The sequence below is a fragment of the Malurus melanocephalus genome, unplaced genomic scaffold (assembly GCF_030028575.1).
Source record: "Malurus melanocephalus ecotype Western Australia unplaced genomic scaffold, MMel_1.1 scaffold_78, whole genome shotgun sequence".
In the NCBI taxonomy this organism is placed as follows: Eukaryota; Metazoa; Chordata; class Aves; order Passeriformes; family Maluridae; genus Malurus; species Malurus melanocephalus.
The window spans coordinates 1,788,209-1,816,185 of record NW_026623310.1 but is presented as its reverse complement, the minus strand read 5'-3'; the positions used below and the strand labels follow the sequence as shown (position 1 = coordinate 1,816,185).

General features: G+C 38.6%; 1 protein-coding gene across 1 annotated transcript; it reads right to left on the bottom strand.

Annotated features, from left to right (window-relative positions):
* Positions 1-8,813: 8,813 nt before the first annotated feature.
* VPS36 (vacuolar protein sorting 36 homolog) lies at positions 8,814-27,955 on the bottom strand. The gene is made up of 14 exons (XM_057367419.1): positions 27,825-27,955; positions 25,971-26,039; positions 23,313-23,383; positions 22,122-22,236; positions 20,532-20,621; positions 19,184-19,270; positions 16,365-16,397; positions 16,173-16,250; positions 15,637-15,771; positions 14,702-14,767; positions 14,080-14,144; positions 13,537-13,621; positions 11,013-11,089; positions 8,814-10,932 (listed from the first exon to the last, which is right to left on the bottom strand). Exons 1-14 carry the CDS (start codon positions 27,918-27,920, stop codon positions 10,839-10,841), a joined length of 1,161 nt encoding a protein of 386 aa, XP_057223402.1. The 5' UTR covers positions 27,921-27,955; the 3' UTR covers positions 8,814-10,838.
* Positions 27,956-27,977: the final 22 nt, after the last annotated feature.

Genomic DNA, 27,977 nt, shown 5'->3' with positions numbered 1-27,977 from the left:
CCGCGGCCACGGCCGCGCCGCCCTCACACGCCCGCCCGCCCGCCTGCGGCGGCCCCGCGATAGGAGACCCGGGAGGGGTCTCCTTCGCCCTGTGTGAGCCCCGAGCTGGGTCGGAGGCCGGTCCCGGTGAGGGGACAGCCCCGCAGCTCGCCTCACGGGGCGTGCTGCTTGTATGGTAGCCGTACGACGAGCGGCTGAAGTCACTTGGTCTGTTCAGCCTGGAGGAGGCTGAGAGGAGACCTCATCGCAGTCTACAGCTTCCTCACGATGGGAAGTGGAGGGGCAGGCACTGATCTCTGTGGTGACCAGTGACAGCACACGAGGGCATGGCCTGAAGTTGTGTCAGGAGAGGTTTAAGGTGTGTATTAGGAAAGGTTCTTCCCCCAGAGAGGGGTTGGGCACTGGCACAGGCTCCCACAGCACCAGCCTGACAGTTAAAGAAGCATTTGGACAATGCTCCTAGCACGTGGTGTGACTCTTGGGGTGTTTTCGTGCAGGGCCAGGAGTATGGGACTCGATAATCCTTGTGTGTCTCGTTTCCAACAAAGCATGCTCCGCGAAAATCCCTCGCCTCCCGCTGGGCGTTGGTAAGGGCAACCTGCCAGGCACGGGCTGGCACGTCGGAGCCAGGCTGGGGATGATGACTCGTGAAGAGAGCGGCGGGCAGGCAGGAGGCCGCTCTCCAGAGTCAGCGAGTCAGCTTGCAGCAGTGGAGACAGGGCATCAAACAGCAAAGAGCAGCGCCAGCTCCTTAATGTGCTTGTCTGCCGCCAAAGGTAGTATGTACAGGAGTTTGTCATGTCAAGTGTTTATRGATAATGTTCAGGGAATAGTTGTTGCATGATAAAATTATCCTCGTGCACAGACTTCTTTAAGAAAAACTCTCTCCATCGGTTTTTATGCAACAGACTCATTTATCTCAAACTATGGTAAAATTCACTTGCATGACATGAAGTCTGTGATTTAAATATAAACCAATGGATACCTACATGCCCAAAAAGATAGGAGAGGATTTCAAGGAGTGCTTACTTCAGACAATGTTACATGTAATGAAATTTCCTGCTCTCCCTTATTCATTTATAGTAATCGTGGGCATGACATAAAGGGCCCAARAGGAAGGAATTGTCAGCTTTTGGTGTTCAGAATTAAAAATAGACCAAAAGGTCCCACCTATGTAACTTGTATCATCCATATGATGGAGAAATACACAATTTCAACACAACAAAGGCATTCCTGCCCCCAATGGATGCTGGACCAAATAGCTGATCAGGGTTGTTGCCCACCACTGTCACCGGACTCTGATCAACCTGCTGCTAAAACCTTATTCCRTATGCTGCTGGGGTCTGTGGTGGTTAATGCTTCACAGGCACACTGCCATCTGGAGTACTGACAAAAACCTTCGGAAGAACAAGATAAACCCTTGTTGAGGAACTCGACATTGTGTTCTGGTCAGCAAAAAGGGAGSTATCCATGTGTCATGAAGATTTTCTGGGCTGTTTTTAAACATTTTATTTTGAACCAAATTTTGAATCAAAATTCTAAATATTCTCCTGGTTTGTTTTAATAGAGGTGTGTACAATGGGGGTTTTTTTAAAATCATCTTTTATTGTAGCTAAGATTTTATTTGATGTTTTCRAGGATACACACAGTAGTGTGTATCCAGGCATTTTGCCACCAGACACTTGCAGATACATGACCATGTTACATCTCTTGTGGTGAGATTGTGCAACTCTTCCTTTGAATGCTGAGGAGCTTCCCGTGTCCATGTCTGGTTGTGACTGGCAGCAAGAGTTCAGCTCCAGGCAGTGCCACAATAGAGGTGCTAAAGTGCAGAGGTGTGCAGTCCTGGCAGAAGCATCTTTCCCATTGATCATGTAAGGTACCAGCTGGCACAAGTGAATRCACTCAGACACTGGATTTGGTTTGAATGAAACAGGAAATAAATCACACATGGTATATAGAAATATATAGAAATAATATAGAAAACAATGCTGTAAGTAGATTCCAGATCATTGAGAAGCTCATAGAAGAGAAAGAGTGAGGTGAATGGTTCCCTGCTCTGAAACGTCTGCTCAAATCCAAGACTGAAACTTCAGCCTCACTTGCTGCTGGTATTTAACATCTGAAAAATCATACATTGGTRAATCTATTGCCAGGCTTTTTTCCACTCTGAGCATAATCTTGTGAAGATTTAATCACTAGGGGAAAAGATCTTCTTTCCTCTGTAATGCAGAGGAGAAAATAAAGAAATCCATGCAGCAGAAAAGCGTCTGGAACACGTGGCAAGATGTTTTACTTATACCATGGTATTTTGCACTTATTGTAGTGCCTTTGATCTAATGGTCTTACAGTATTTTATGAGTTATGAGTGATTTTTGATCTTTTGTTTTCCAATTCTGATGAAAAAGGCTTTGTCTTATTTTTTTTTCTGCTAGAGTAAACTGATTCCCTGAGATTATGCTCAAACTGTAAAGCCAGAAACAAAGCCAAGACAGCAGCTCAAGTCACTGCATTTCCCCTGTGCCTTCTTTCCAACCATAATCATCTTTGCATCAACACTTCCAGAAAGGGACAGAGTCCAAAAAATAGTGATTAGAAATCACAAGTTGCCCCTATGATTACATGGTAGAAATTGTAAAGAGCCCAGATAACAGGAGAATGAGCAGTGGATAAATAGACAGGCTACTTTATTAGACCCTTTGAAGCACAGTGGATTATGTTTTCACATAATACACCTGCTGTGATGCTAAGGACTAAGATCTGTCTTTGTTAACATGCCATCCAAATTTCATCAGGAACATATTTTTCATTAAAATACTTCAACGGAGCAGGTCTCTGAGGCATCTGGCTAGCGGTGGATAAAATCCTTGCCATTAAAGTTGGTCTCCCTGGAGAGTGAGAAACTAATAACAGAAGGAATGGGGGAACGAGGGAGCAGATGAATGCTCATTTAGCCCCCAACCATAACGCTGAGATCTAAATTAAGTTAGACACTGAAGGATACAAAGAGAGAGTAGTCTTTAATTGCTGATCTCTAGCACCAGCTGCCGGTGTGATAAGCAAGCAGGGAGTGCAGACGGATCCCACCTGCACACATATCCCAGGTAACTGCTGGCTGAGGCAGCCCATGTGGCTGAAATGTTGAAGACAGCCCAATGTTGAAGACAGCCCTGGCAGGAAGRTCAAACAGGAAAAAGCTTCATGGCCTGTAAAAATGGGATTATGTGTTTTCCAGTTCCTGGCAGCTGTGCAGAAATCACTTGCATGTGTGGTGATGTATGGTGCCAGAGACTGTGGGTAGCTGCCCCTTCTYAGCCAGGCCAGAGCAGCCACCTTTGCTCCAGCCAGGAGCTGAAACCAGTCTGCCTGATTTTACCCAAACCAAGTTAAGGGCCCTTATATGAAGGGCATGATCACCAGATTGGCTGTGTTGGTGGTATTCAGTGGGCATAAGGTGGGGTGTTGGTTGCTGGCTCTGTCCCCACTGCCAGCACAGTTGGGCTGGGAAGAAAATGTCCTTTTCTTCCGTTGGCATTAAAACAAGATCATGTATTAGCACATACTGTCCACAGACCACCAGGTGTGAAAGCAGAATGTCTGGCTTCTGAATTCCCTCTCTGCTCTGTGTAGTGGAGAGAGATGTGACATTGTATGTGATTTCTATCTGTGCAAAATATGCTAAAGGCCTTCTCTTGCTAATATTAAATTGACCTCAAACTTCCTAAGGGGAGCTGCAATAATAAGACAGAGAAATCTCTATTTGCCCTCATCCACACTGGCAAAGGCAAATTAATTGTGAAATCCTCAAAGCAGTGCTGGCTGGGATACAAGAGTCATCTGTTATGCATGATCAAGGTAAGGGCCAAAATGGTAATATAAATATTTGGTGTTATGGGGAAAATTCAGAGCTGGAAAGATGGAGAAACTAAAACATGTCCTCGTGAAAAACATATCTCTGCATTGTTCAAGAAAAAGTCTCAAAAAAAAAAAAAAAAAAAAAAAAAAGAAAGGTTGCACTGCAGTCTTAGTTGGAGAAGTGACAAGAATATAAATATCTTAATGACCAAGGGCATTTAAATTAATAAAAACGAGTAGGATAAAAAGCTGAAATTGTTCAAAATCAGAAGCATAAAGCTGATAAAGAACATAAGAGAAGATGAGATCTACAGTCAGCAATGTTGAGTGACAAAGATTTGTCTGATTTTAATATAAATTTAAAACAAAAGAATGGTTGCTATTCTACTGTTATCCACTGCTATGTGAAAAATGTGACTCATCAGTTGGTGTGCAAAAGAAACAGTGACGTTCAATAAATATTTGTGTTCTGTTTTGGGGTGAAAAACAGACAATAAAGCCATGCTCCAGATTAGTAATAAAATATTTCTGTACCAATGCAAGCCTCAGAAGGTAAAATAAGAGCAGCTCTAGTGAAAATCAGCAGTTAATCTAGTTAAAATCAGCAGCTTTGGATAAACTTCCATCCAATAGTTTTTAATATTGTTTTTCCAGTCAGTTGGTCTGGASATGCTGTGGAGGTTTCAGACCACTGGATGAATTATCATGGATTTTCATTAATTTGGTTGATTTGTAAAGAGAGAGCAGCTCTGACTGATACAGAGCTGGCAACCTTACCCAGTATCCAGATACAGGGATGGAAAAGCTGATAATAAAAAGTGAGAGTACCATAACCAATGCCACTTGACAAAAGTTGGTGGAAAATGCATTTTAGATAAATTTAGGAGTTTGGTGAGTAAAGGTAGCAATGTTATAATGTAATGATATTTAGCATTTCCATAAAAAAATTGGATTGGTAAACCCTGATATTTCCATGAAGGATGCTTGTGTAGAATTAGCACAGTATGCTTTAAAAGAGTTAAGTGTTGACTAATTGATCTCAAAATGTCTTTTTAATGTGTAATTTTCAAGTAGGATGTATTTACCTAAAGATTTAAGCATGGACTAGGTTTTAGCAAATTAAAAATTTTTCAGAGACCTAAAAGARAATGTAACATCATCACTGCTCAGATTTTCAAATAACACATAAACTGGGAGAATGGAAAATTCTGAAGACAAGTCACTATCACTGAGAAATCTCTGAGTACACTAGGTTTTAGCCAACAATACCTGTTTTAATATAGCTCCCATAAAATGACACATCTATGAACAAAGACTATAGAACATGCTTTGTAGGATGCACAGCTCTCCTGGGGAGTCATTACTTTACAAAGATCTGCAGCTCATATTGAGTCTTGAGCTCCCACTGTCACATCCATGAATTTGTGCTGCTGCCCACAGGTTTGGAGCAGAGAATGATGCCACCTTACTTAGAMGAGTGCGAGCTATGTGGATGGGGAGTGAATTGAGCACAAGCACAGGTTCAAGCATGTGTTTGATAGTGTGGGAATGCCCTCTGTGTATGGCTGGAGGTATAAAATCTGGGGCAACAAGTGGTCTCTGCAATTAACACATTTACTGTAGCTTTTCTTGGCCCAATGCTAGTGTTCACAATTTAAGGCAGCTATTGGGTAACTATGGAAAGCCTTTGGAGGAGCAGAGAAATGGGCAACATGATGGGCAAAAAGACTCCAAATGATCAATGTTTAAGAAATTGCTATATTCCAGCATGACAGGAACTTATGCTTAATAAAGCACTTATTAAATATAATATAATTAAATATAAGGTCCAGTGTCTAGAAGACAAAGCTAAATATGTTTGGATTGTGTAGACCGTAACTTATTTTTTCAGCAGGAAATAATCCCTGGAATAATCTGCTAAGGGATGCAGTGGGATTTCCCAGAAGATGCAATTTCCCGTTGTTCCTAAAGAGGAGTTCTACTTCAAACACAAATTAAATAAGGGAAGTCCTACAGTTTCTGTTGCCTGAAAGGTCAGGCAAGATGAAAGGTCATAWTAGTCTCTTCTGGCCTTTTAACCTATAAAAAGATTAGAGTCCTGGTGGAAAAAAAGAATTATCCTTATCTTGCCTTCCCCAAAACACTGTGGAAAAAACAATAGGAATGCAGAAATATCAGAAATAGTCACTTTGCAACAGCTGTACCTAGTTTGATAGTTCTACTGAAAAGACAAAMCATTTTGATTTTCACTCCAGAATGTGTTTTAAGATCTTCATTCTCTCTGCCACAGCTCAGCCATACCCAATACATCCATTTACAGAGCTGCTAACTAGTCAACATTTGATAATCACAACAAAGGCTGGGTTTTAAATTGGTGGGAGTTTTGCCATTCTTATCTAATGAGTGGATCAAATCAGAGTATCTCTGCAATTTAAGGACACACCTCAAATTCTCTGTCTAATGCAAAGTGAAACTTGGGGGAATTACACCACAGACACACACAACTGCTGTGTCTGGCTGAAACAACAGACTYATACACTCCAATATTGTTATATTTAGGCAACATTTAGGAAGATTTCTACCTACGTGAAGTGAGTCACTAAATAGCCAAAGGAAAAATGCTGCACCAACAACAGACACAAATGTATTCTGTGCAAYTGTGCTGGCTTTTTTGTTCTTTGAAATAAGAAAGTGCTTCACACAGAATGTATCCTCCTGCAATTTTCTTTTGGTTAAAATAAAATAATGACTCTTTTGTTTTAGTTTCTGGGAGTGTTCTGCATGTATAAAGCAAATGACACAGGACCACCAATTTGACTGTTGGCTTCAAAAATACAGAGTAACAGCATTTAGACCAGTCCCCAGCTTTACAACTTCSTAATACTGATGATAATACTTGTACATAAAATACTTGGAATTAACAAAACTTTTCAAAAAGTCTGAAGAGTCTGAGCCTGGTGGTCAGAGCAGGACTAGATACACATTGACTATTCCACCAGTACGAGCCCCTTTTACCTTAAACTTGCTGTCCATCTCTGCTGAGAGCAGGGCAGGGCAGGGTTTAATATGCTCTTTTATCAGCCGAAACTTGAAGTTACAGCATTCTGTGAGTCCAGTGGGAAGGCAGGAGACCCCAGATCCTACCTGGTCTTTGGTCTGGAGCAGGGATACACAGCACTGTGGTTTCTGTCAGGTCTGCCTCTCCAAGAGCATGTGCAAACTAGCAGGCTGTGGGGTTTTCTGAAACTTAAGTTGCCTTCAGTCACCCCTGAAATTTTTGTGTTTTGTTGTGTGTTTTGGTTGCTTTGTTTTTTTCCTAATTTGAATAATACTTTAATTCTAAACCACAAAGAAAAACTACTCTCAAGCCTGCTGGACAGGACAAGTACCTGGGAGGTGTCTGGGAGGACAGATACTTGGACTTCTGCTCCATTAAGAGTATTTAAATAGATTTTTAAAACGTTGCCAGCAGATATGTCTAGAATATTCTCTCAACATGAGCAYTTATAGCTCATTCTTCAGAGAACAAAATTATAGTTGAAATCTTCCCAACAGAAGGTGACCTGGAACTGTATGGTCTTGCATTTCACACAAATGCCTGCAGGATTGAGAGTTAAGATGAAATGGGAACTGCTAGAATAGGAGTAGGAACGTAATTATCAGATTTGCCAACTGAACTCAACAGAAAATACATTGGAGAGGGAGTTCCTCCCAGAGAAAACAATAATTTCTTATCAAATCCACAAATATTTTTGAAATTGGCTGTTCCTGCCTTTTTAGTGTGTATTTTGAAAGAACTGTCCAGTTGCAATTGAGAGTCTCCCAGGCTTCAGGAAGCAGGAACCTCTACTGCTGGCAACAGGCTYCCACTGTCTCCTGCTACTGTTCTCACGAATTCAGTGATAATACTTGCACTAATTTTAGAAGCGCAGTCAGGCTCTTTGGACAAACCATGAAAGTTCTATTAGAAGAACTGAGCATCAAAGAGTTTAGTTAATCAATATGCAACCAGTAATGATTGTGAAAGATACATATCTGAGGACTTCCAAATGCACATCCACGTATACATTTCAGAAGAAAAAAAATTTGCACTGCAGAAATATAGTCCACATTAGATCCAYGTTTCCATAGGCTGAATATAATTTTCCTGTAAACAAAGCAAAGGTGAAACGGAAAAAGATGTACAGATTCCTGAGGAGTGTCTTCCTGTCAGARGTTTTCAAAAGCCCATGTTTTCAAATGAAAAACACAATCAAAACTGCTCCATAAAAAGACAAGCACTAATTGTGTAGGCAGCCCTGGCAAAATGAGGTAATAGTTATATATCATGATACAAATATGCTACAAATAATCAAAACAGGAAAGGTTCATATCTGTACCTTTTGTATTAAACTAGTATTATCTGTAAGAATGGCAATTTTTGTATTTTCCTCTCTCTTAGAATCCTGCCTCAATAGTCAATGGATTTCTTGTGGGCAATGACAGTTCACGAAAGAGTAATGCACTACCATGGTACAGCACACCCGTAAATGTCATTYCCCTTGTTCACCCAACAGCTGGCTCTCCCCAAGGTTTTGGATACCTGATTTCAGTTTTASATTAGCCGGGAAAACATGCTGAAATGTGCCAAATGCCTTGTCAGTGCTAGCACGTAGAGAATAATGCTTGGCTTGTACTCAGACTGCTTCCCTCATGAAGGTGGTGCTTGAGCAGACACCTAAAGTTTGACTGTTCTGGCCGGGATGGGCCCCAGGTTACTCAGCAACAGAAGCAGGGTCCTCTAATTACATTTAATTCTGCCCTTTAAATCAAAACTATATTATACCCTTCTAGGTACAAAGTGAGATAGCAAAAATATGATGTATTTTAAAAACCTGCCTCATAGAACCCAAGTTTTTGATGTGCAAAGATTTTAAAGCATTTAAAACATTTAAAAAGAAAAAACTCAACAGAAGTCTATTTAAGAAAATGTTTTAATTTTTCTTACTTTCTAGTAGTCATTTTCTYACGTGTATGCTTAAATTCTAAACCAGCCATACAATTTAGCCTAAACACTTCTTCCCTGTAGGAAAAACAAAATCAATGAAAAATCTTGGGAAAGAAAAGCTTGAGAAAGTATCATTATTCTAAATAGGCTGTATTATTATTGCTTAATTAAGATAATGAACCACTGGGGGTTGAAAGAACAGAGGCTAGTAGTTTACACTTGGCATTTCCTTTCAGGTTTTGTTCTTCCTGCACATGACGTGCCCTCTTGTGGGGAGAGGTTCAGGCCACCACTGGTCTCCCGTGACAGGTTTTTATATGCCTTGACACAAAATACCTTTTTGCTTCCGAATTTCTCACTTTTCAGTCCTTCCTTAATATGTGGTGCTTGGTGTACTTCGCATGGATCTCTCCTGTGGGTTGTGGGGAAGGTGAAGGAAAGCAAGATCTAAGAGTCCTGAAGGGATAATACCAGGTGACCAACACAGTAAGAATGGTGTGGAACCGGTTCCTTCAGCTATCTCAAAAATATAAGTTTTAGCACCTTCGTGGAGCAGAGGAAAACTGCCTTAAAGAAAGCACTGTATCAAAGCTTGTTCATGACAAGAATAAGAGGACACAGCTCACCCGATATAAACAACACCCCACAAACCACAGGTGTGATCACTGTAGGGATCTCTGCACTGAAGTCCTTATTGGCAGGCTCTTAACTCATGTCTGAGCTATGGTAACACTGAAATATTCTGAAAATATTTTCAGGCTCATATTAAAAGCCTTTTTGTCCTTTTGTGAAGTTGATCCAACCATTTTAACCACAGTGCAGTTAACCTGTATCCTGTCCTTGCCCATACCTTGAATTAATTTATTAAAAAGTCACTTCAAAATGCCAAAAATTCAGGTGATGTGGATCATAGACATCCACTTAACTGTTATCATCACAACAACAGATCTTCAAGTAGTGTAACAACTCCACTGGAGTTAGGAAAACTGAGGTGACTATACTGCATTCAGTATGAACACAGGGTGAGGAATCCAAACAGTGATACCTTGTGACTGTTAAACACAGGGTGATAGTCTTCTTCCTCCCTTCAATATGGAAAGCATATGAATTTTCACATGAGAGGTAAGCAAATGAACTGTTTCCTCAAAACAAGTAGTAGGCTGATGGGACAAACAAATTATTTTTTGTTAGAAGTACAAAATAGAAGCACATTAAAGCACAAAGCCTGGTAGAGTGACAGGAGGCTGCTCCACTCTGCTACAGAGAGAGAAACGGCACCCAAAGTGCCACATAAATGGACAGGAAGCAAGATGGCAAGGAAAGAGAAGGGAGGAAGTCGGTGCTAACCATGCTTTTATCTGAGATATTAGTGTAAGATATGACAAAATAAACATGGTAATTTTTAGATTCACATGACAYATAATAATCTCTCTTGCAGCATGTTCTTTTTGTCTCAAATTACAGAACCATAAGACTCTTTCTTAGAAAACTGTTCATCACTTCTAGTAGAAGCATTTATTCTACACTTGTTTGTTCCTTATACTTCAGTACACACCAAAGTCACGTTTCTTATCACTGTGGATACATCTGCCTGCTTTGCTGCTCCAAACATAAACAAACTGGAATTGGGAGTATGCAGTAACGTGGCTTTCGGGCGCTGACCCTCACGGCACTCTATGGTGATATTATCTCCACTTTCACTGGTGTGGAATCTTCTCTTGAAATGAGAACTACAGAGAACATCAAATAAAACTTGAAAAATGAGTGAGTTGGCTTGAGACAATTGACATGCTTTTGACTTTGTGATTTCTATTTCCTTTCAGTTCCATGTAAGAGGATTCAGTACTTAAAATACCTGAGAACTGTAAAAGCATTGCAATGTTCATGTCTGTCGCAGTTGACTAACAAAATAAAAATTTTAAAGTCAGTTCTTAGAAGGAGTCTGCCCTCTGCTCTCTTGTTCAACTATGACATAACAAACTGTACACAAATGGTATTAGCTTTGTGTCAGAAATAAGTTTGGGTAGAATCTCAAGCCTTCCACGGAATCATCTCTGCAAAGATGGCCCATCTTTTCAGCAAGAAGCAGCCTAGAGAAAGCAAAAGATGTGCTGGATTACTTGAGGACAACATGACAACTAAAGTATTAAATGCAACAATTATTACTTACCTTTCTTTGGCTAAGAGAACAGACATCCCCACCAGCTTAGCAAACTCGTCAGCTGTGAGAGAACCCTTTTCGGATACCTGTCAAAAACCAAATACACAAATAAACAAACTACGGTATTCAAAGAAAACCACGTTCTCTCAGCTACTGAATCAAGTCTAGCCTTGAGAGTGATAAATTGGTAGCAAATTCTTGAAAAGAAAATTAATTTGTTTGCATTTTAAAAAGTACAACTAACTGTGAGTATTTCCCTTTTCTGTGTCCTGGGAAAACTGGAAGAAGTAGAAAAAAGGAAGAGAGAAAAGAGTTAAATCAGTAAATAAATCATATGGTATCCTTTCCTTTGGATTTCTTTTAGAAGATGCCTTGGGGCCAAATGAATGGAAAAACTGGAATAGCTCAGAGAGGAATCTCAAACAGACTCCACAGTATTCACACAGCAGAACTATTCCAAGTGATTCTGCAAATGCTGAAGCCTAAATGAGGAAATAAAAAGACCTGTTCAGGGTAGCTCATCAATGTACAAATGTAAGTCATCTCAGGTAGAAGTGAAGAATTTGAGTTTTATGGCATTTTAAATATACCCACTACCTACATGAAAACCCCCCAACCTTAGTACTTCACATGACATTATGGCATACTAGAAGGAAAACTAAAAGTGACCATCACATTCATATGATGCAAAAGACGGGTTCATTCTTGGCCAAACTTTGGCCCTTTTGTCTCAGCCATGTTACTTAATACATGCTAAAATGAAATCTTACCCACATTGGACATGCGGATTTTYAAAATACCAGATAAGTACTATACATGAAGTCTAGACTTACTAGTGCATTAAATTTCCCAGAYAAACATGTTTTATTACCCTAAAAATAAAAACTCTTCCATTTCTCCATTGCTTTAGATTCAAGCAAAGTTATAACTGCAGATGTAGTTTCCATTTCCTGCTTCTCACATAACTGGGTGGGGAGAGTCTATTCTGTATCATTCTCAGCAGTAGTCCTTTCACAGAAATTCAGATTAAATTAGTCCGAACATGAGATTTTCGGAAGCTAAGGGATCAAATCTGAGTAATGGATGTCAGCTAGACAATCGGTGATTAATTATCTTTCCTTCCCAAACCACTAYTCTCATCAAGGGTGATTTCGGATTCCTTTGACGTCCATGTCATTTCCTGTCTTCACCAGCCCTTCAAAACCACATCTCTGTTCTGCCTGAAACCCTATGGCTTCCTTTCACTTCTTCTCAGAACTTCATGTGTAAGTGCAATAACAATAAAGTATGGATGCTTTTGGCCACAAGTCTGCTCTCATCTTCTTTTTCCCATACAGRAAACCTTCCAATACAGGCTAGCCTTCCTCAGCTGAAGCTTCTCCTTACATCTTTCTGTGGAGTCAAAGTCTCATATTATGGACATAACWGCAAAAAGTCACCTTGGCAATAAATTTACCATCTGTTACTTTTTGCAGTTGACCTCCTTTGTTATCAAGAAAGGCTTTCCCTTTCTTTTCAAAGACCTAAGTGCTCTTGCTGAAGGCAAGAAAAATCAAAAATAAACAGGAAAAAACCATAAATGGTCTAGGTACTTTCCTATAAATACAAGAAAATAAACTGAAAATATTAACATATTTTGAAAGACTTAAGCACGTTAATGTTGTTAGCTTAGAATGGAATCTTTTAAGTGGCTCTATAAATTTCTCTTAAAATCTTTTTGATAAGCAGAAGCTTTATGGTGACAATCATGCAAAATGCAGTGAACAATCTACCTTGTGTCAAGCGAGGTGTCTGTGATAGYTCTACTTTTTCTCGAGTGCTCCCTCTTTGACTTTAACATTTAACTTTGGAYACACTGAACCAGCCTTTTCTCTAGTGTATGAAAATAAAAAAATACATTCCACTGAGACACAGAAAAATACATCAAATAATGGGATAACAGGACTGTAAAGTGTCCAGAGGCARCAAGACAATAAAGGTTTATGACACTGAGCAATTCATACTACCTTTTTTTCCTGATGAAGCTAGCTTAATTCTATACACAATACTCTCCCACTGAATGCTCTTTACAGCAGCAAACTCTGCAAGATGTTACACATCCAATATACTGCTCTRTGAAATAAACCCAAACCAAACAACTACCTAGATTAACATTTAAGAGCTGCTCCCACTGCCTTCAAGCACATCATGTACAGTGTCTGAAGTCCACTTCTGTTAAATTAGGAACTCAATACACGCCATGAATTTCATTCTACAGCGCAAAAGATTTCAAGGAAGGTTGAAGGTTAATGAAGTTTAAAGAGAGATAGAAAAGTGATTTAGTTCTTAAAGAGAAAGCAATGACTAAAATTACYGCCTGCACAGAACTCTGAAGATGAGAAGTTCTATTTAAATATTTCTCTTAGAAGATATGAAGTGGAATGTCTTGTATTTTTAAACCTCATGAGGAAATCCCATACCTCAACTTTTTTACTTAATGTGTTTAAATTTCCCTAGCCTGGTCAGAACACCAAAGGAAATGCAGTGCACTTACTGTCTCCAAAGCAGCAGCTACCATTTCCTCTTCGTTATGAGACTGGAGCTCAATCACCATCACACCACTATCGAATATCCGAAGCCTAAAATCAAAATAGAGAGGCAAAGTAACTAAAAAATCTGTGCACATCACCTACGGGCACATTTCTAATGCATCCACACCTATAGCCACATTACAAAAGGGAAAAAAATCCCCTAAACCCCAAACAAGTTCTGTAAGATGAACTTAAGCTTAATAGCATCTTCAAAACCTGAAGAGATTGGAAAGAGCAAGGCATATGTCTGGTCTAGATTAAACCCTCTTCCCAGTCTGAAAAAATTGTATTAGAGGTGAAAAAACATAATGTCTTTCTAGATAAAAATTAATGTTTTAGTGTAGAGTGGATGTTGGTGCATATGGCAGTATCCTTTAAGCAAAGAATGACTTTGTTAAAAATACCCACAACAACCACAAAAAACACCTACTGCGAAAAAAATATTAAATCATCATGATCTGACCTATGAGTGTCATGCTTTATAAATAAATCTGTAAAGCTCTTACCTTAGTGGCAATTTCAGTGATTCCAGCATTTTACAAGCATTTACTAAATCCTCTGGTGACAGCAACTATTAAAATAGTAAAACACATTTATTCACAGTTTGCATTTCAGGTGTATAGTATAACATCAAAACAAACAAAGTTTTAGTAGCTGCAGATATAAAATACACCAGGCTACACTTATTGTTAATTCTTTTTCCTTTCTATTGTGCAGTCTATTTTCTTGGTTTCTATGCTCCTTTCTGTTCACTTACTATGTGTTCTATAATAATCCCGCTTGCTCTGTTTACAGAAAGAATTGTTGTATTTTGTAAAAATTCCCCAGGAGATYCACCATTCTTTAGTAGTCTCTGTCCTTTAAGTTTTGTTTCTGGGTAAATATGGATTTTCCCTTTTACACGATGTCATAAAAAGCAGCAAACATCATCACAACTTTTAAAGGACACRTAAGTATTATATGGAAGAATGAGACAGGAAAAAGGTAAAAACCTAATTTTAATAAAGGGCTGTTCACATCTTGCTGTAGACAAGTAGAAAGAACAATTGGTAGGGAACATTTTACCCTTTTAAATTTCCTTACCACTGAAGTCCTGTTATAAAACATAGACCCAAAGCAGTGTCTCACCTCCAGCCCTCGTGCACGATTTACCAAGCAGTACACTTCCGTAAGGGACATGATCCCCCCTCGCTCCTGTGTTAAGCACAAGACTGGTAAGAAAAACAGCATTCACCCAGTAAACACAGCACCTCTACTTGCATATGGCTTATTAAACAAGTAAAACAGAGGGGGTAAATGATGGGCCCTAATGGTAAAAACTAAAGAGGTAAGTTGTACCTTTCACTAATTTTAAAATGTGAACCAGAGACATCACACCCAAGGACTATGAATTACTCTGACTTTAAAGTAGAGAATAAATCACAGGCACAAAAAATTTCAGCATTAAATACATCAATCCATTTATCCTTTTTACTTTTCAGACAAACTCAGTTTTCCATTCTGATCACAGTAGGTATCACATATCTTTCACAAAAATACTGTAGTATGTATGCTTTTTAGTAGGAACATAGCCTCATAAACAGCAACATGAAATCTAACTTTTTGGTGACAAACCGATAATCTGTAACAGTTTAAGATAAATTAAAACAGGAGATATYACTAAGGGCTGGCAATCCACTTAATAATTATGTCCTATATTTGTAAAATATGKAAATTTTATGCAGTTTAAAGACTCATTAGATTTTCAATCAGTGCCATTTCCCTCTTCAAAAAAAGAAATATTCTGCAGCAAGGGATGAATATAGGCCTGCTCAAAGACAACTTGAACAATTTTCTAAATCTCATCAATATTTTGCAAATTAAAAGTTGATCCATTACTCCAAATAAAAATTTGTACTTACAATTAAGCTTTTTAGTCAWAAAGACAATATATATTCATATACACATTGAAAAAGAGGCAGTGCTGCTAATTCTGCTTAAAAACAGCAGAGTGCTACAGCCAAAACACATATCAAAATTCAGCAACACATGGAAAAACGCTGGTGCAAGACATGGGAATTTACCTCTAGTGGTGTCTGCAGGATTCCAGCCAGTTGCTTCGCCAGTTGCATGTGGTACTCTGTACCAGATCCATACGTTTCCCTCGTCACTGGATTAGCTATACCCATACTCAGTAGATACGACTTGAACTTAATAGTCTGAACAAGCAAACAAACAAATAAATTTAAAAGTACCTCAGCTAATGAATGATTCTGGTTTTTAAAAACCTTTGATTTTATTACTATAACACAGTTTTGGTGAACAAATCATTCAGTTTACTACCAATAGTCAATAACCAGCAAAGAGAAGGCAAGACTTAGTACCATGTCTTTTTGACCAGCACAGGTAGAAAAATTYATTAAGAAGTAGTAAAAATGCTTTTAAAAATGGCTAAAAGAAAAATTAACACTAAGCAAGTAAATTCCACACAAAGTATAAGGGACGAAACACAAAAAAAACAATGAGCAGATGGTTTTTATTAACATTACGTGTATTAAACAGATAGATTTTTGCTTTCCATAGGAACATTTCTGTTAAATTTAATAAAATAATAATTTACCTCATCCTCAGTGATGTCGCCTTGCTTTTCTTTAATCTTATTAGCTATTGATTTGGATAACTCCACCATTTCCTTAGCCTATCAAGAAAGACACACAGGTAAGTCAACTTTCAGCTCAACARAGAAAAGCATGCTTAAAACTGAGAAAACAAATGTAAGTCTACTTCAGTGACACATGCCATCCATCCATACCTTCTCCATTAGTTTGCCAAGGTCTTCAAAGGCCTGAAATGAAAAGCAGACAGTGCAGATCAGTATAATTACAGCATTAAGCTTCACAGGTACAGGGAGCTGCTTTTGTCCACCTATCCAAGCTATTMATGAGAGCTGCTATCCCTTTAGATTAGTTACAATGTGAGATATCACACCTTATTTGTTGATACAATTGTTTTACAGCATGTCCTAAAGTAAACATGATCAACAAAGAACGAAGAAGAGAATCAATCACAGACTTTTTCAGTAAGTGAACAGAATTTTGGTATGATTTATGATGTGCATGTGATATGGAAGGGACAAGGAGATAGGGAGTTCCAGAAAAGATTAAACTGTCCAACTTTATTATGCTCTCCATAAAGCGGGGGAAGGTTTCTGGGTGGBGATGGTAGGTTTTATTCCAGGAGTTAACCCTCACTCAAGGAGATCTGTTGTTTCTGGCCAGCTGCAAGCTACAGATGTAAAGCTAAAGATGWACTCCTGTGACGTGGTTCAGTAGAAGTTACTAAGTTAGTAAGAAACACTCATTTCAAATGAGCAAAGAAGATGGCATATGAGGGATGAAATGTGTGGCAACATCTCTTAATTTAAATACTCCAATAAAATGCTTTGGTCTCAAACACAACAGCTCTCCAACAACCTGCAAGAGGTTTTTGGGCTTAAATAGATCATACTTTTAAAATAGCTTAAAGTATACTGAAATTCCAAACTTTTAGTAATTACAAACTAGCATTAAAAAATTCATGTTAAAAAAAAGGAGACCTAGGAACTCCATTAATGCAACTATATTGAGAAGCAACTCTCTTTTTTCTCTCCCTCATCAACACACATTCAGCCTCCTCACTTCTCTCAAACACATGACAACATGTCCAGGTGGTCAACCTTTTCAAACAACCTGTTTTGAACAATTGGTGTGAGAAATATGCCTGAACCTTTTCATCTAAAGTTTGCCTGACAGCAGCACCCAAGCCCTCCAGCCCCAAGCAAAGAAGGTTCAGTTACATTGAAATGTAACTGGCCAGAGATATCTTTCCTACAGCTTCTAGTCACTGCCTCTATGTCATTTCTGGATTACTCTGACTAATCACCCATTAGAAAGACACACTTCTGAGTATTTTTGCAGGAAGACCCCATTGTTCCCATCTACATCTRGGTGTCTTATGTGGAAGCTTATTGGTCAGACATTCAACATTAAAAGAACAAAAAAAGATGCCACTGGAAAGGGACAGGGTTTGCTTTTCACTCCTGATAGTGCCAGTGTTTCTCCACTGACTGGACAAGTTTAGCCTCCTAACACTTAGTATCTGAGTTAGACACCCAAAATTAAGTGGTCCACAGGGAGAAAAGAAAATATACCATAGTATAACAATAATTTACCACTAAGAATACAACAGCTTCTCTTTAGAATACTTCTTACTCCATAGTCTACCAAATTGAATAATTTACAATAGATTTCCCAATCTCTAGTGTAAATCAAAGTCCTGCTACTCCATTTGTATATGATAYCAACAAGAAGTTTTCTAAAAGGGCTTTTCCCAGCTTATTTCTAATCTTTATACCTGCAAGAAAACAACATTCATCAAAAGAACCCTTGATTTAGCCAAATAAACAGCATGCTGTGTCTAACTCCTCCTCTGCCTGACTCACCCAGGGCAGGCCTGGAAACAAAGGGGAATGTGCACACACCTAACAGGAACTTCCTCAGATAAACAAAAGGCTAAAGAACTGGATTCTTATCAGCACTGAACAGCAGATGCAGGAAGCCTTTTCCTGGAAGCCAGGGCACCAGTTTTTAAATTAAGTCACTTATAACATTTAAAGCTGGAGGAAGGCAGGATTTTACAAGTCATGATTTTCCTCTGCTCATACAACATGTATAAATGGATTTCTTTTACTCTCTGACAAAGCTACTAAAGGAAGAAAATAAGCAGACAATGCCTTTTGAACTATACACACAYGCATGTAACCACAATACCTTTTGAACGACACACAAAAGTTCATTCATTATGTTCCTCACAGACAGAAAACAAGAAAGTTTAATGCTCCCAGTATCTGAAACAACACCTGGCCTGCAAAGGCACTATAATTTTCCTAAGTATTAACACAGAAAATACCTTTTTCTCATGGCACACTTAATCCCATAAAGCTTTCCCACAAGAACTAATCTGCTGCATGTAGTTTATGAGTACTTTTGTATTAATACCTACTACCAAAACAGAATCAGACTATTTTTGAGGGTATTGCTCTCAGGTGTATATGAAGGAATTAAATGCCTCGGCTGTCCATCAATATTGATAGCGAGAATCCAACTATTGTGCTGGTTCAATGGAAAAGGATGGTCTCCAACTAGCCCAGGTATTTTGCAAACCACTCGTAACTTCTTGTTGATGCCTGGACTGCAAATCACTTTGCTGTAATTATAAACCTAAATCTAACATTTAAAAACCTGATTACAAGATGAAACTTTAACTTCACCACAGTTATGTGCAGACACTTGGATGAGCACATTCTGCTTAATATATGCTCAATTTTCAATTGARACCAAAATTAGTTTAATAAATACACACTGCTGGTTTCAAAGAACAACCTTCTTGAAAGGTAAATTGTTTAAATGAAGTACCTTTACATACATTGACAAGCCAGTTAAACAAAATAAATAACTGTGAACTGTAATCAATTAATAAATTCAGACTTCTCAACAAAAACAATAAATAGTCTCAGCTRTCCCTAAAAGAAAGTGTGAATGAATGTAAATAGTTCAGACAGATGGTTGACCTTGAAACTTCAAAAGAACCTACCTCGGAAATGTTTTTGTCAGTCTCTTTTCTTTTTTCTTCTAATTTCCTTTCAATGCCTACAATTCCTACAGCCCTTACTCTTCCTGCCTGAAAAAAAAAAAGAATCAAAATAGGAAATGTAAAGTTTTCTCATCTGCCTCACTGTGAAAATTAGAGGACAGGCAATATTCCCCCAAACAGCAGATACCATTCCTACAATATTTCATGCATTCCTTGACAGAAATTTTTAACCATTGTAAAAAAATAAACAAGAAATGTGAAGCATGTATGAATTTGCTGCAYTAGACATTAATGATATTGAGAGCAYATCAAAAATATTAATATGCTTAATAGCCCGATTCAGACTGACTATTTCAGCTCAAATCAATTCTAGCCTCTCAAATCAATGTGAACATCCATATTAGAGCAGTGGAAATGTCTAAGTGTATTACTTCAAGAAATCCAGCCTGAAGAAACAGAAACATAGACACACAATGCTAAATTCAGTCTAATTTGCCTTCCTCAGAGGTATTAGAATGGAGGCCAATGCCAAGTGTGTTCTAGAAAGGCTGGTACCTAAGTGGCAGTGCTGTCATGCCTCTAATCTCTGACTGCAAGGCTTAGCACTAGTGTTCCCCAGTTGCTATGATTTAAGTACAAGAGATTACATTTTGATTAGATTCTTCATGCATTACTCCGAATGCATCTGTGCTTATAGATACTACATTTACAAAAGAGGACATACAGGATTTCATGTTCAACAGTCTTTAAATCATCCTATTTCATTCATACAATACTTTGCATTCATATATTCAGCAGAATWCTGAAACAGAAACAACATGTAGTTGTTTATCAGTTTATAACAAAGAAGTATGCAGACAGATAAAGAAGATAATCTAACATGACATTCTCCCTAACTACTGTCCATTTAGAATATACATTTAAATCAAATACATATAGATTTCAAAGCCTGTAAGTTACATATTATAGATTTGACTTCTGGACACAAAAAAGCCCCCAGAAATCACAATTAAGACAAAACATTTTCCGGCTTCATTAAACCTCACATGCTGAATAAAAGTATATATAAATAAATACTGCATTTGTACAATTATGTGTGTCTAACTAAAACAAAAAAAAAAAAAGGAGCTCATTATTTAAACGCACTAAAGAAAGAGAGGCTACCAGGAGAAAACTGCAAAAGAGAAACTAATTTATGCCTGTGAAAAAACAGGCAAACTAAAGCTGAATTCCTGCACGCACCCATGAAGTTGGTCAGTGAGGCATGTGCTGCATGCAGTATACAGGAGTGGCAAGAAATGGAAACAAGAGCTTACACACAGATCCTGCTCAGAAGCTTTGCACATACCTGTGAATCCTTGTTAACTTGCATAGTCTGACCAGTAGGCATGCTCTCCCATCTTCTTTGTGTGAYTTCTTCTGATAATCGTCTATAGAACTGCAAATTAAAGAGAGACAACAGATGTTTCATAAACTCTGCAGAGTACCTCTGGGTATTTTTAGCATCTTAGTGGTGATGAAATAAACTTTAGAAAGCGTGGAGACAAATTGTGGTACCACCTGTACATCCATGGTACACCACTATTATACGGAAACTTTAAATGTGCAGTCTTCGAAAGTATTCACATTAGCGGAGGAGCCATGTAGTCACTAGTTAAACTCACATAAGTACTTCTATYGTAAAATACTTCTTTCAGATATTCAAACTGTCCCAAACCATTCTAAAGTTTAAAATGTTGAGGTATGCTTAAAGATATACTTTTAAAGGAAGGAAAGCTGAATAATCCAATTGCTATTGATGTGCTAATTCAGCAATATAAAAACAACCAGACAGATGAATTACACCAATTTATTTATTGCWAATACGAGAAGGTGGCATCAATTTATACTAAGTGTACCAATATCCACTGACCAATATCCAGAAAGAAAATCTATTCCACCCTTTTCATTGTTCAGATTCACAGGAAAGCATTCTGTAGTCATAAGAAAGGCTTAGGTGTAATTGATGTGCTAGGCAACCAGTAAGCACAACAAGTTTAATTTTCAGACACAACTTTAAAATAAATACAATTGTGATTGAGAAAAACATACATTTATAACTATGCATAAATCTACAGTTGACATAGTCTGAAAACTGTTCACAAAGAAATGAAAATGAGTCTGATCAAGCACATGCATTTTTAAGTCACTTTTAAGTAATTTGAGTTGAAAATCCGATTTTCAGCTTTCAATTGCAGTAAACAGGTAGAGCTTTTTCCACTGTCCAAAGTTAAAGGATCTTGCACTGTGAAATTTTAGAGCGCAATTTCTTTGGCTTTTAGGGTAAGTCTTCTTTTAAAAATATATTACATTTTTCTTAGAATGCTGAAAATCTTTGAGATTTGGTGTAGGTTAAAAAAAATATTTTTATAAAGTGTACAACAAAGAAAAGTTCTGAGGCAACAAAAAGTGTTCAGCAATAGAATTAGAGAGATAGGCAACGAAAAGCGTTCAGCAATAGAATTAGAGAGATAGGCAACGAAAAGCGTTCAGCAATAGAATTAGAGAGATAATTAGGAATAAGTTGTTTGATTTCTGTTCAGCAGAGGGTTAACTACAAAGAAACATATTTTACTCTGTCAAACATTTAACAGATTTCAGAGGCGTCATTTTGGAAAATCCTGTGTTCAATTTAGTAGATTAAAAAATAAAGTATAAGATTATACTAAATTCCCTAAAATAAGAACTAGCCTAGTAATGCCTCTTGACATTTTTGGAACTGTATTTGCATTATTTAATGGAAGTATAGAACATGGAAGGCTCATAGTGTTTGTCTTCCAGAAAGTTCCACCTCAAAAGTAAACATGGAAAGTTCATGGAAAATTATCACTAACACAGAAAGTGGAGAAAAGCATGTCCAAAGACCTGATGCGCTTGGCATCCATGGTACAAGATTTACCTCAATCTGCCCATGTTCTTTGAAAGAAAGCTTGATGTAGGAATATTTGCTGCTTTGGAATGGACCAGGCTCTTTGTTTGAAGAAGCAGGATGAAGATGAACTACTATTTTGGCACTAAGGAAAAGGTAAAGGAAAGAGAAGATATTTCTGTAATATATAAATAAACTATTCCTGCATCAAAGTTAACCATTTAATCAAAATCTCTATTAACTATATCACCTAAGACCTAAAGATCATCAAATAACACTTTACATTTAAACATCAACATTTAAATATTTTGATGAAGTAGATCTAGCACAACAACCAGTACAGCCTCTAAAACAGCAACATCTTGCAAGTTTAAAATGTACCTACCATCAATTATTGAGAAATAAACATAAGAAATTGWAAAATTTCAAGCAATAATTTACAAAAAATCCTTTAGCTAGGATAAAAACTGATGATCAAGTTGTCATTTAATTTGGCAGTACTTATTGCCAGTCAAAAGCCAAAACACACTGTCTTTGACACAGGAAAACAAAAGGTCTCAATATTATTTGTAAGCTATCCTACTTTCATATCTCACTTATGGACACTGTATGTGAACTTATCCAAAACCAACATTCAAAGGTTACACACATGGAAATAACACTCTGAAATGACACCTRCCACCAAAACAAACCTTGGGAAAGCATTATTTTAGGGAAATTAATAGACTGCTGTCACAACATTACTGCAAGTACCTCATTCCCATCTCATTTTACTGATACTCTTTTCATTAGTCTTTATTTACTTCTCCAGCATTAGTGAATTACCTGATTTCTTCTGAATACCCCTTGCATATTACCTTACCAGTCTGACTGCAGGCTGCAAGCAGATGCTAAATGTGTTTATATTTCTCCAGGTAAAATTTTTTTCTCCAGTTAAAATTTTTTCTCTCTTTAGAAACTTAAAATCATAGAAATGTTTATGTTGGAAAAGACTTCTAAAATATCAACACATACTTGTTTAGTGATTACATGGCAGTTACTTAACAAATCACATCAATCATGACCCTCCTACACATTTGATCTCAACGGTCCTTGTGGCTGTCAGTCTGGAAACTCAGAATGCAAATGGAACCTACTATGCATTAATCTATAATAATGGGTACCTCACATAACATGCATGCGAAAGTATCCATCTAAAAAAGGAAATGAGACTGACCATACCTTTTTCCTATCCCAGCTGCTTGTTCTTCAATGAATACGATCTGAGACAGAGGTACAGCAATGCAGCACTCCTGGAACAAACACCACAAACACAGGTGAATTTAAACCATATCCTGTCTGTTTATTCTCTAAACCCAAGCATTCTCTCCCCATTTCACAAACAGTATGGATATCTGCAAGTGCTACCTGCAGCACTCTGTGAAAAATGAGGGTCAGAATAGAAACTATGCATTACAGTGAAACATATGTAGAAGAATAACACAAACTTGAAACTGAGTTCTAGTTAATTACAAAACTGCAACAATTTAAGTGTCAATGTATCAACTTAAAAAACCTCAAGCTAGATTTATAGMAGGATCTAGGAGATTTAACACATCTTTAGATCTAGATTTAAAATTAAAACATTAGAATTTCCACACTACTGCAGCTTATCTCTGTAAGTGCACAATTCTCACTGGGTCTTGACATTTTTGCATTGATGTTGCTTTGGGAGCTAAAAAAATATCTAAAACCATCAGTCTTTTTAAATGCTGAATATCTAAAATCTAGACTACTATCTTGAGGGCAATAGGAATACATAATCCAGCAGTTGATGCATCTCAACACACATTTATTGGACCATGCTTTGGACAAAACAAAGAGAAATAAACAAGATTGTATTCACCTGCTGGAGACTAACGTACCCCAGGCTAAACTCTTTCTAAATGTATTTGAAATAGAAATTGCAAAATGAACAATTCAAAGCATCTAATCAGGTGCCTTAGTCTTGTTTTAGTGAATATTCTTTGAGAAACATCATCTCCCACACAATAGCTTGGTGATTGACATAATGATTGACACATGGAATGAGGAAAACACAGGTTGCAATCCGTTTCTGAACCTCTCTCTTCCATCTGCCACTGCCTAACACCAGTTTACAATGGACACTGTTACAGGGCACTCTCAATTTCTACTGCCAAAATTGTTCCTCTTTCCATGGAATAATTAAATACCCACTAAGTTGAGAGCAGGGAATTATACATGCAGGAACCCTAACTAGTAAGTGACTCTCTTACTGGGAAAAAAACCTGGGTTGTACTTCCTTTTTTAAAAATTTCTAATGCAAGCTATCTAGACTCTTCTGTGACTCTAGTTTTTAAAGCCACTACAAACAGTCACTGTTTATAAAACATTCACAAAGTTCTGAACACTTTAAAAGAYAGGCAGTATGACACTTCCGTTAAAAAACATATACTGTCAAAGCAATTGATTCCTTTAGCTCAATGACAGAAAGTTGTGAACTCATTTTAAGCACAAGGACTTAGAATCACTTCTTCCTGGTGAGAAAAGCTAGAGGAAGGGATACAAAAATAGAAATGTGGTAAATTTGCTGTGTGTTTATTTGGATTTCTTCTTCTAATGTCTCATGCTCACATTTTGCATGATTTTATCATTCAAGATGTTGTACAAATCTAGCTATGTAGCAAACTTTACAGAATTCTTTTTTTTTAATCACTGTTCTACTGCACATAAAAACAGGAGCAATAAAACACAGCTGTCTGTGTTTCTGTAGGAATATTTGCTATGTTAACCTAACAAGAAGTGCCCCATTTATCATTATTGATTGCTGACACAATAGAAGGGGAATCTCTCTACAAATTTATTCTAGGTAAACTAGAATAAAGGTTTAAATAAACTAGGTAAGGTTTCYATGTTTAACATTAACCCACAGCTGAGCTTAAACAACTCACCGTGAAAATGAAAGGGTATCATGCTCCCCATATTTCAGTCCTGAGAGCTAGAAAATTAATCAGCTTTATTTACCACACTAACAAAAGTTAATTYCATCTCCTAGTCAGAACTGGGTAATTTTTGCCAATCATCTCCAGGCCACRTCTCTGCCTCTTCTGATAATCAAGCCTGAGCTTGTCAGAACCTTTCATTAATCAAATTAGTTAAAATAAAATTATTAACTTCTTCTCCAAGGTTTTTCCTCTGCTGATTTAGGGAATTCAATGACCTTGGAAGAGTACAAGAAATCACGTGGCCCAGGAGCAGAGGGAGAACTTGGAAAAAAAACACAAATGTAATCTTTTTGTTGGAAACGAGGATATGGTCGGTTCTAAGACTTGCGGAAGCCATTATGCCCCTTGTTACTCCAAGCGTGCAAAAAGTCCCAGATGTGTGTAAAACAATACTGCCACCAAACACATCCTATTACCAAATCATGGGACTATATGGTGGGAGCAGAAGACTGGAAACTGAGACTTGAAACAAGAAAAGGCTTTCCTAAGCAATGAGCATGGGAAAGACCATCACATTATGATTTGCCTGACACATTCAACTTCAGTCAATATTTTTTAGTGTTACAATGTTTTTTAGTTATACCAGGCTCTTTACTGCTTTTTTTTTCTGTGCCATAGAACAGGAGAATTTACAGGATTCATTCCTATCCCTTCTCATCTCTGCATGATTATTTTATTAAAGCAGGACAGGGTGAAAGAACACTACATAATCTTCTTTCTGTTGTGAGCCAAAAAGTGGACTATACTTGTAAAACAACACACACAAAAAGGCAGGAAAAATCTCTCCATGTGTAAGCTTTTCATTGCAAGCTAYTTGTTGTTTATTATGGAATTTACAAATGAATGACATACAAGAATCAAAAGTGGGACTTACATGATTCTTCTGATCCCTCCAGATCAGTCTGTGTGTGCTCAGCAGTAAAACTCCACTATCAAATTTCACCTGGACAGGAAAAATAAAACAGATCAACAACAAACTGAACCAGTAAGTTCCATAAATACTGATCTTGGAAAGATTACAYCTTACCACAATCAGCAATCAGATTTAACAACCCAGTATTTTGAGAACACTCCCTTTTTTCCAGAAAACAAAATACATGAAGTTGAGGAAACAATGGAGAAAATTAGTATAAAAGGATTAGATGGATAAACACAAACTTCCTTTTTCAAGTGTATAAGCTTTCCCCCCGGAAATCCTGAAGGATCCTCCCTCCATATACTCTGCAAGATATACAAACRTTTTAAAATGTATTTTAAACAGGGCTACTGGCTTTGGAACATCCATTAGATGCTGACAAAGAAGGTAGAAGTTATGCAAAAAAGCAAAGCAACTTAATAAAAAGATGCTGTACACAGTCTGAAATCTTCCATCCTATCACGAAGGAATATTGCTTCTATCTGTGTTACTGTTAAMAAGCTCTTTACTTATCAGACAGCAAACAGTACCTGGAAAATGTGCATTAGCAAATTGTTTCCTCCTTGTACAATCTGAGGCACATTTTCACAGCTTTTTGTGAGGGCATGCAATTACTGTAGTGTGGGAAAATTGAGAATCAGTCCAGCAGTGAACTGAAGCAATAAATAGGATGGCTCAGAACAGAGCAGAGGGTATCAGCGATCAGAGCTCAAGAGTATTTTGCCAGAATGACTCAAGTGTAAATTGTGCATYATATTCTCTATGACACCAAAGATAGGGCACAGCCCCATACAGAAGTGACAGCCTGAGCAGTGGGACACTGGCCACATCCTGTGGGAGTCCTGTGGGGGTCCCAACCCTCAGCCCACATTGCACACACTATCCAAAGCCTTTCTCACAGAATCACAGAATCAATTAAGTGGAAAAAGACCTCTCGGTTCAACCTTTGACCCAACAACCCCACGTCAACCAGACCATGTCTTGAGTACCATGCCCAGTCTTTCCTTAAACACCATCAGGGACGGTGACTTCACCATCTCCCAGGGCTGTCCATTCCAACATCTAACAGCCCCTTCTGTTACGGAATTCTTCCYAATATCCAACCTAAACTTTCCCCTAGCACAGCTTAAGGCTACTTCCTCTTTTCCTGTCACTTGCTGCCTGGGAGAGGACACCGGCCCCGACCTGGCTCCACCCTCTTTTCAGGCAKTTGCAGAGAGCAGTAAGGTCCCCCCCGAGCCTGCTCTTCTCCAGGCTAAATAATCCCAGCTCCYTCAGCTGCTCTTCTTAAAACGTGTGCTGCAGACCCTTCCCGAGCTCCGCTGCCCATCTCYGGGTTCGCTCCAGCCCCTCAGTGTCCGTCCTGAACTGAGGGGTCCAGAACGGAACACAGGACTCGGGGCGCGGCCTCACCAGTGTCGAGTAAAAAGGAACAATCACCGCCCTGGTCTTGCTGGCCACACTACCACTGATACAAGTCAGGGCGCCATTTGCCCTCTCGGCAACCTGGGCACACTGCTGGMTCACRTTCAGCCGGCTGTCGACCAGCACAGCCCCTCAAAGCCTGGAACTCCGCCCTAATCTCCTCACAGAGGCAAGCCTGGCGCAGAACGTCCTCTCACACCCCCGATSGATGCTCCGCCTGCAGTCCAAGCCCTCCACACCCGTCGTGTGGCGCCCCTCACCCAAGAGTACCCCTACTCAGAGCCCTACTACCCCCTTGCCTGGGGCCCAGGGCCACGTCCTTTACCCTCCCCCCTCGCTCCAGCCGCTCCGCCAGGCCCCACGCAAGGCCGCTCCAGCGCCCGTCACCTTTTCCTCCCCGTCGCTGAGTCGCACGCCGCGCTGCTGGATCACCAGCGTCTCCCCCATCTCCAGCAGCCCGGTGGTCCACGAGAACCTGTCCATGGCTACCCTTCCCCTGCCGCACCGGGCCGCGGCCGCCGGGCTCCCTCTAGCGGCAGC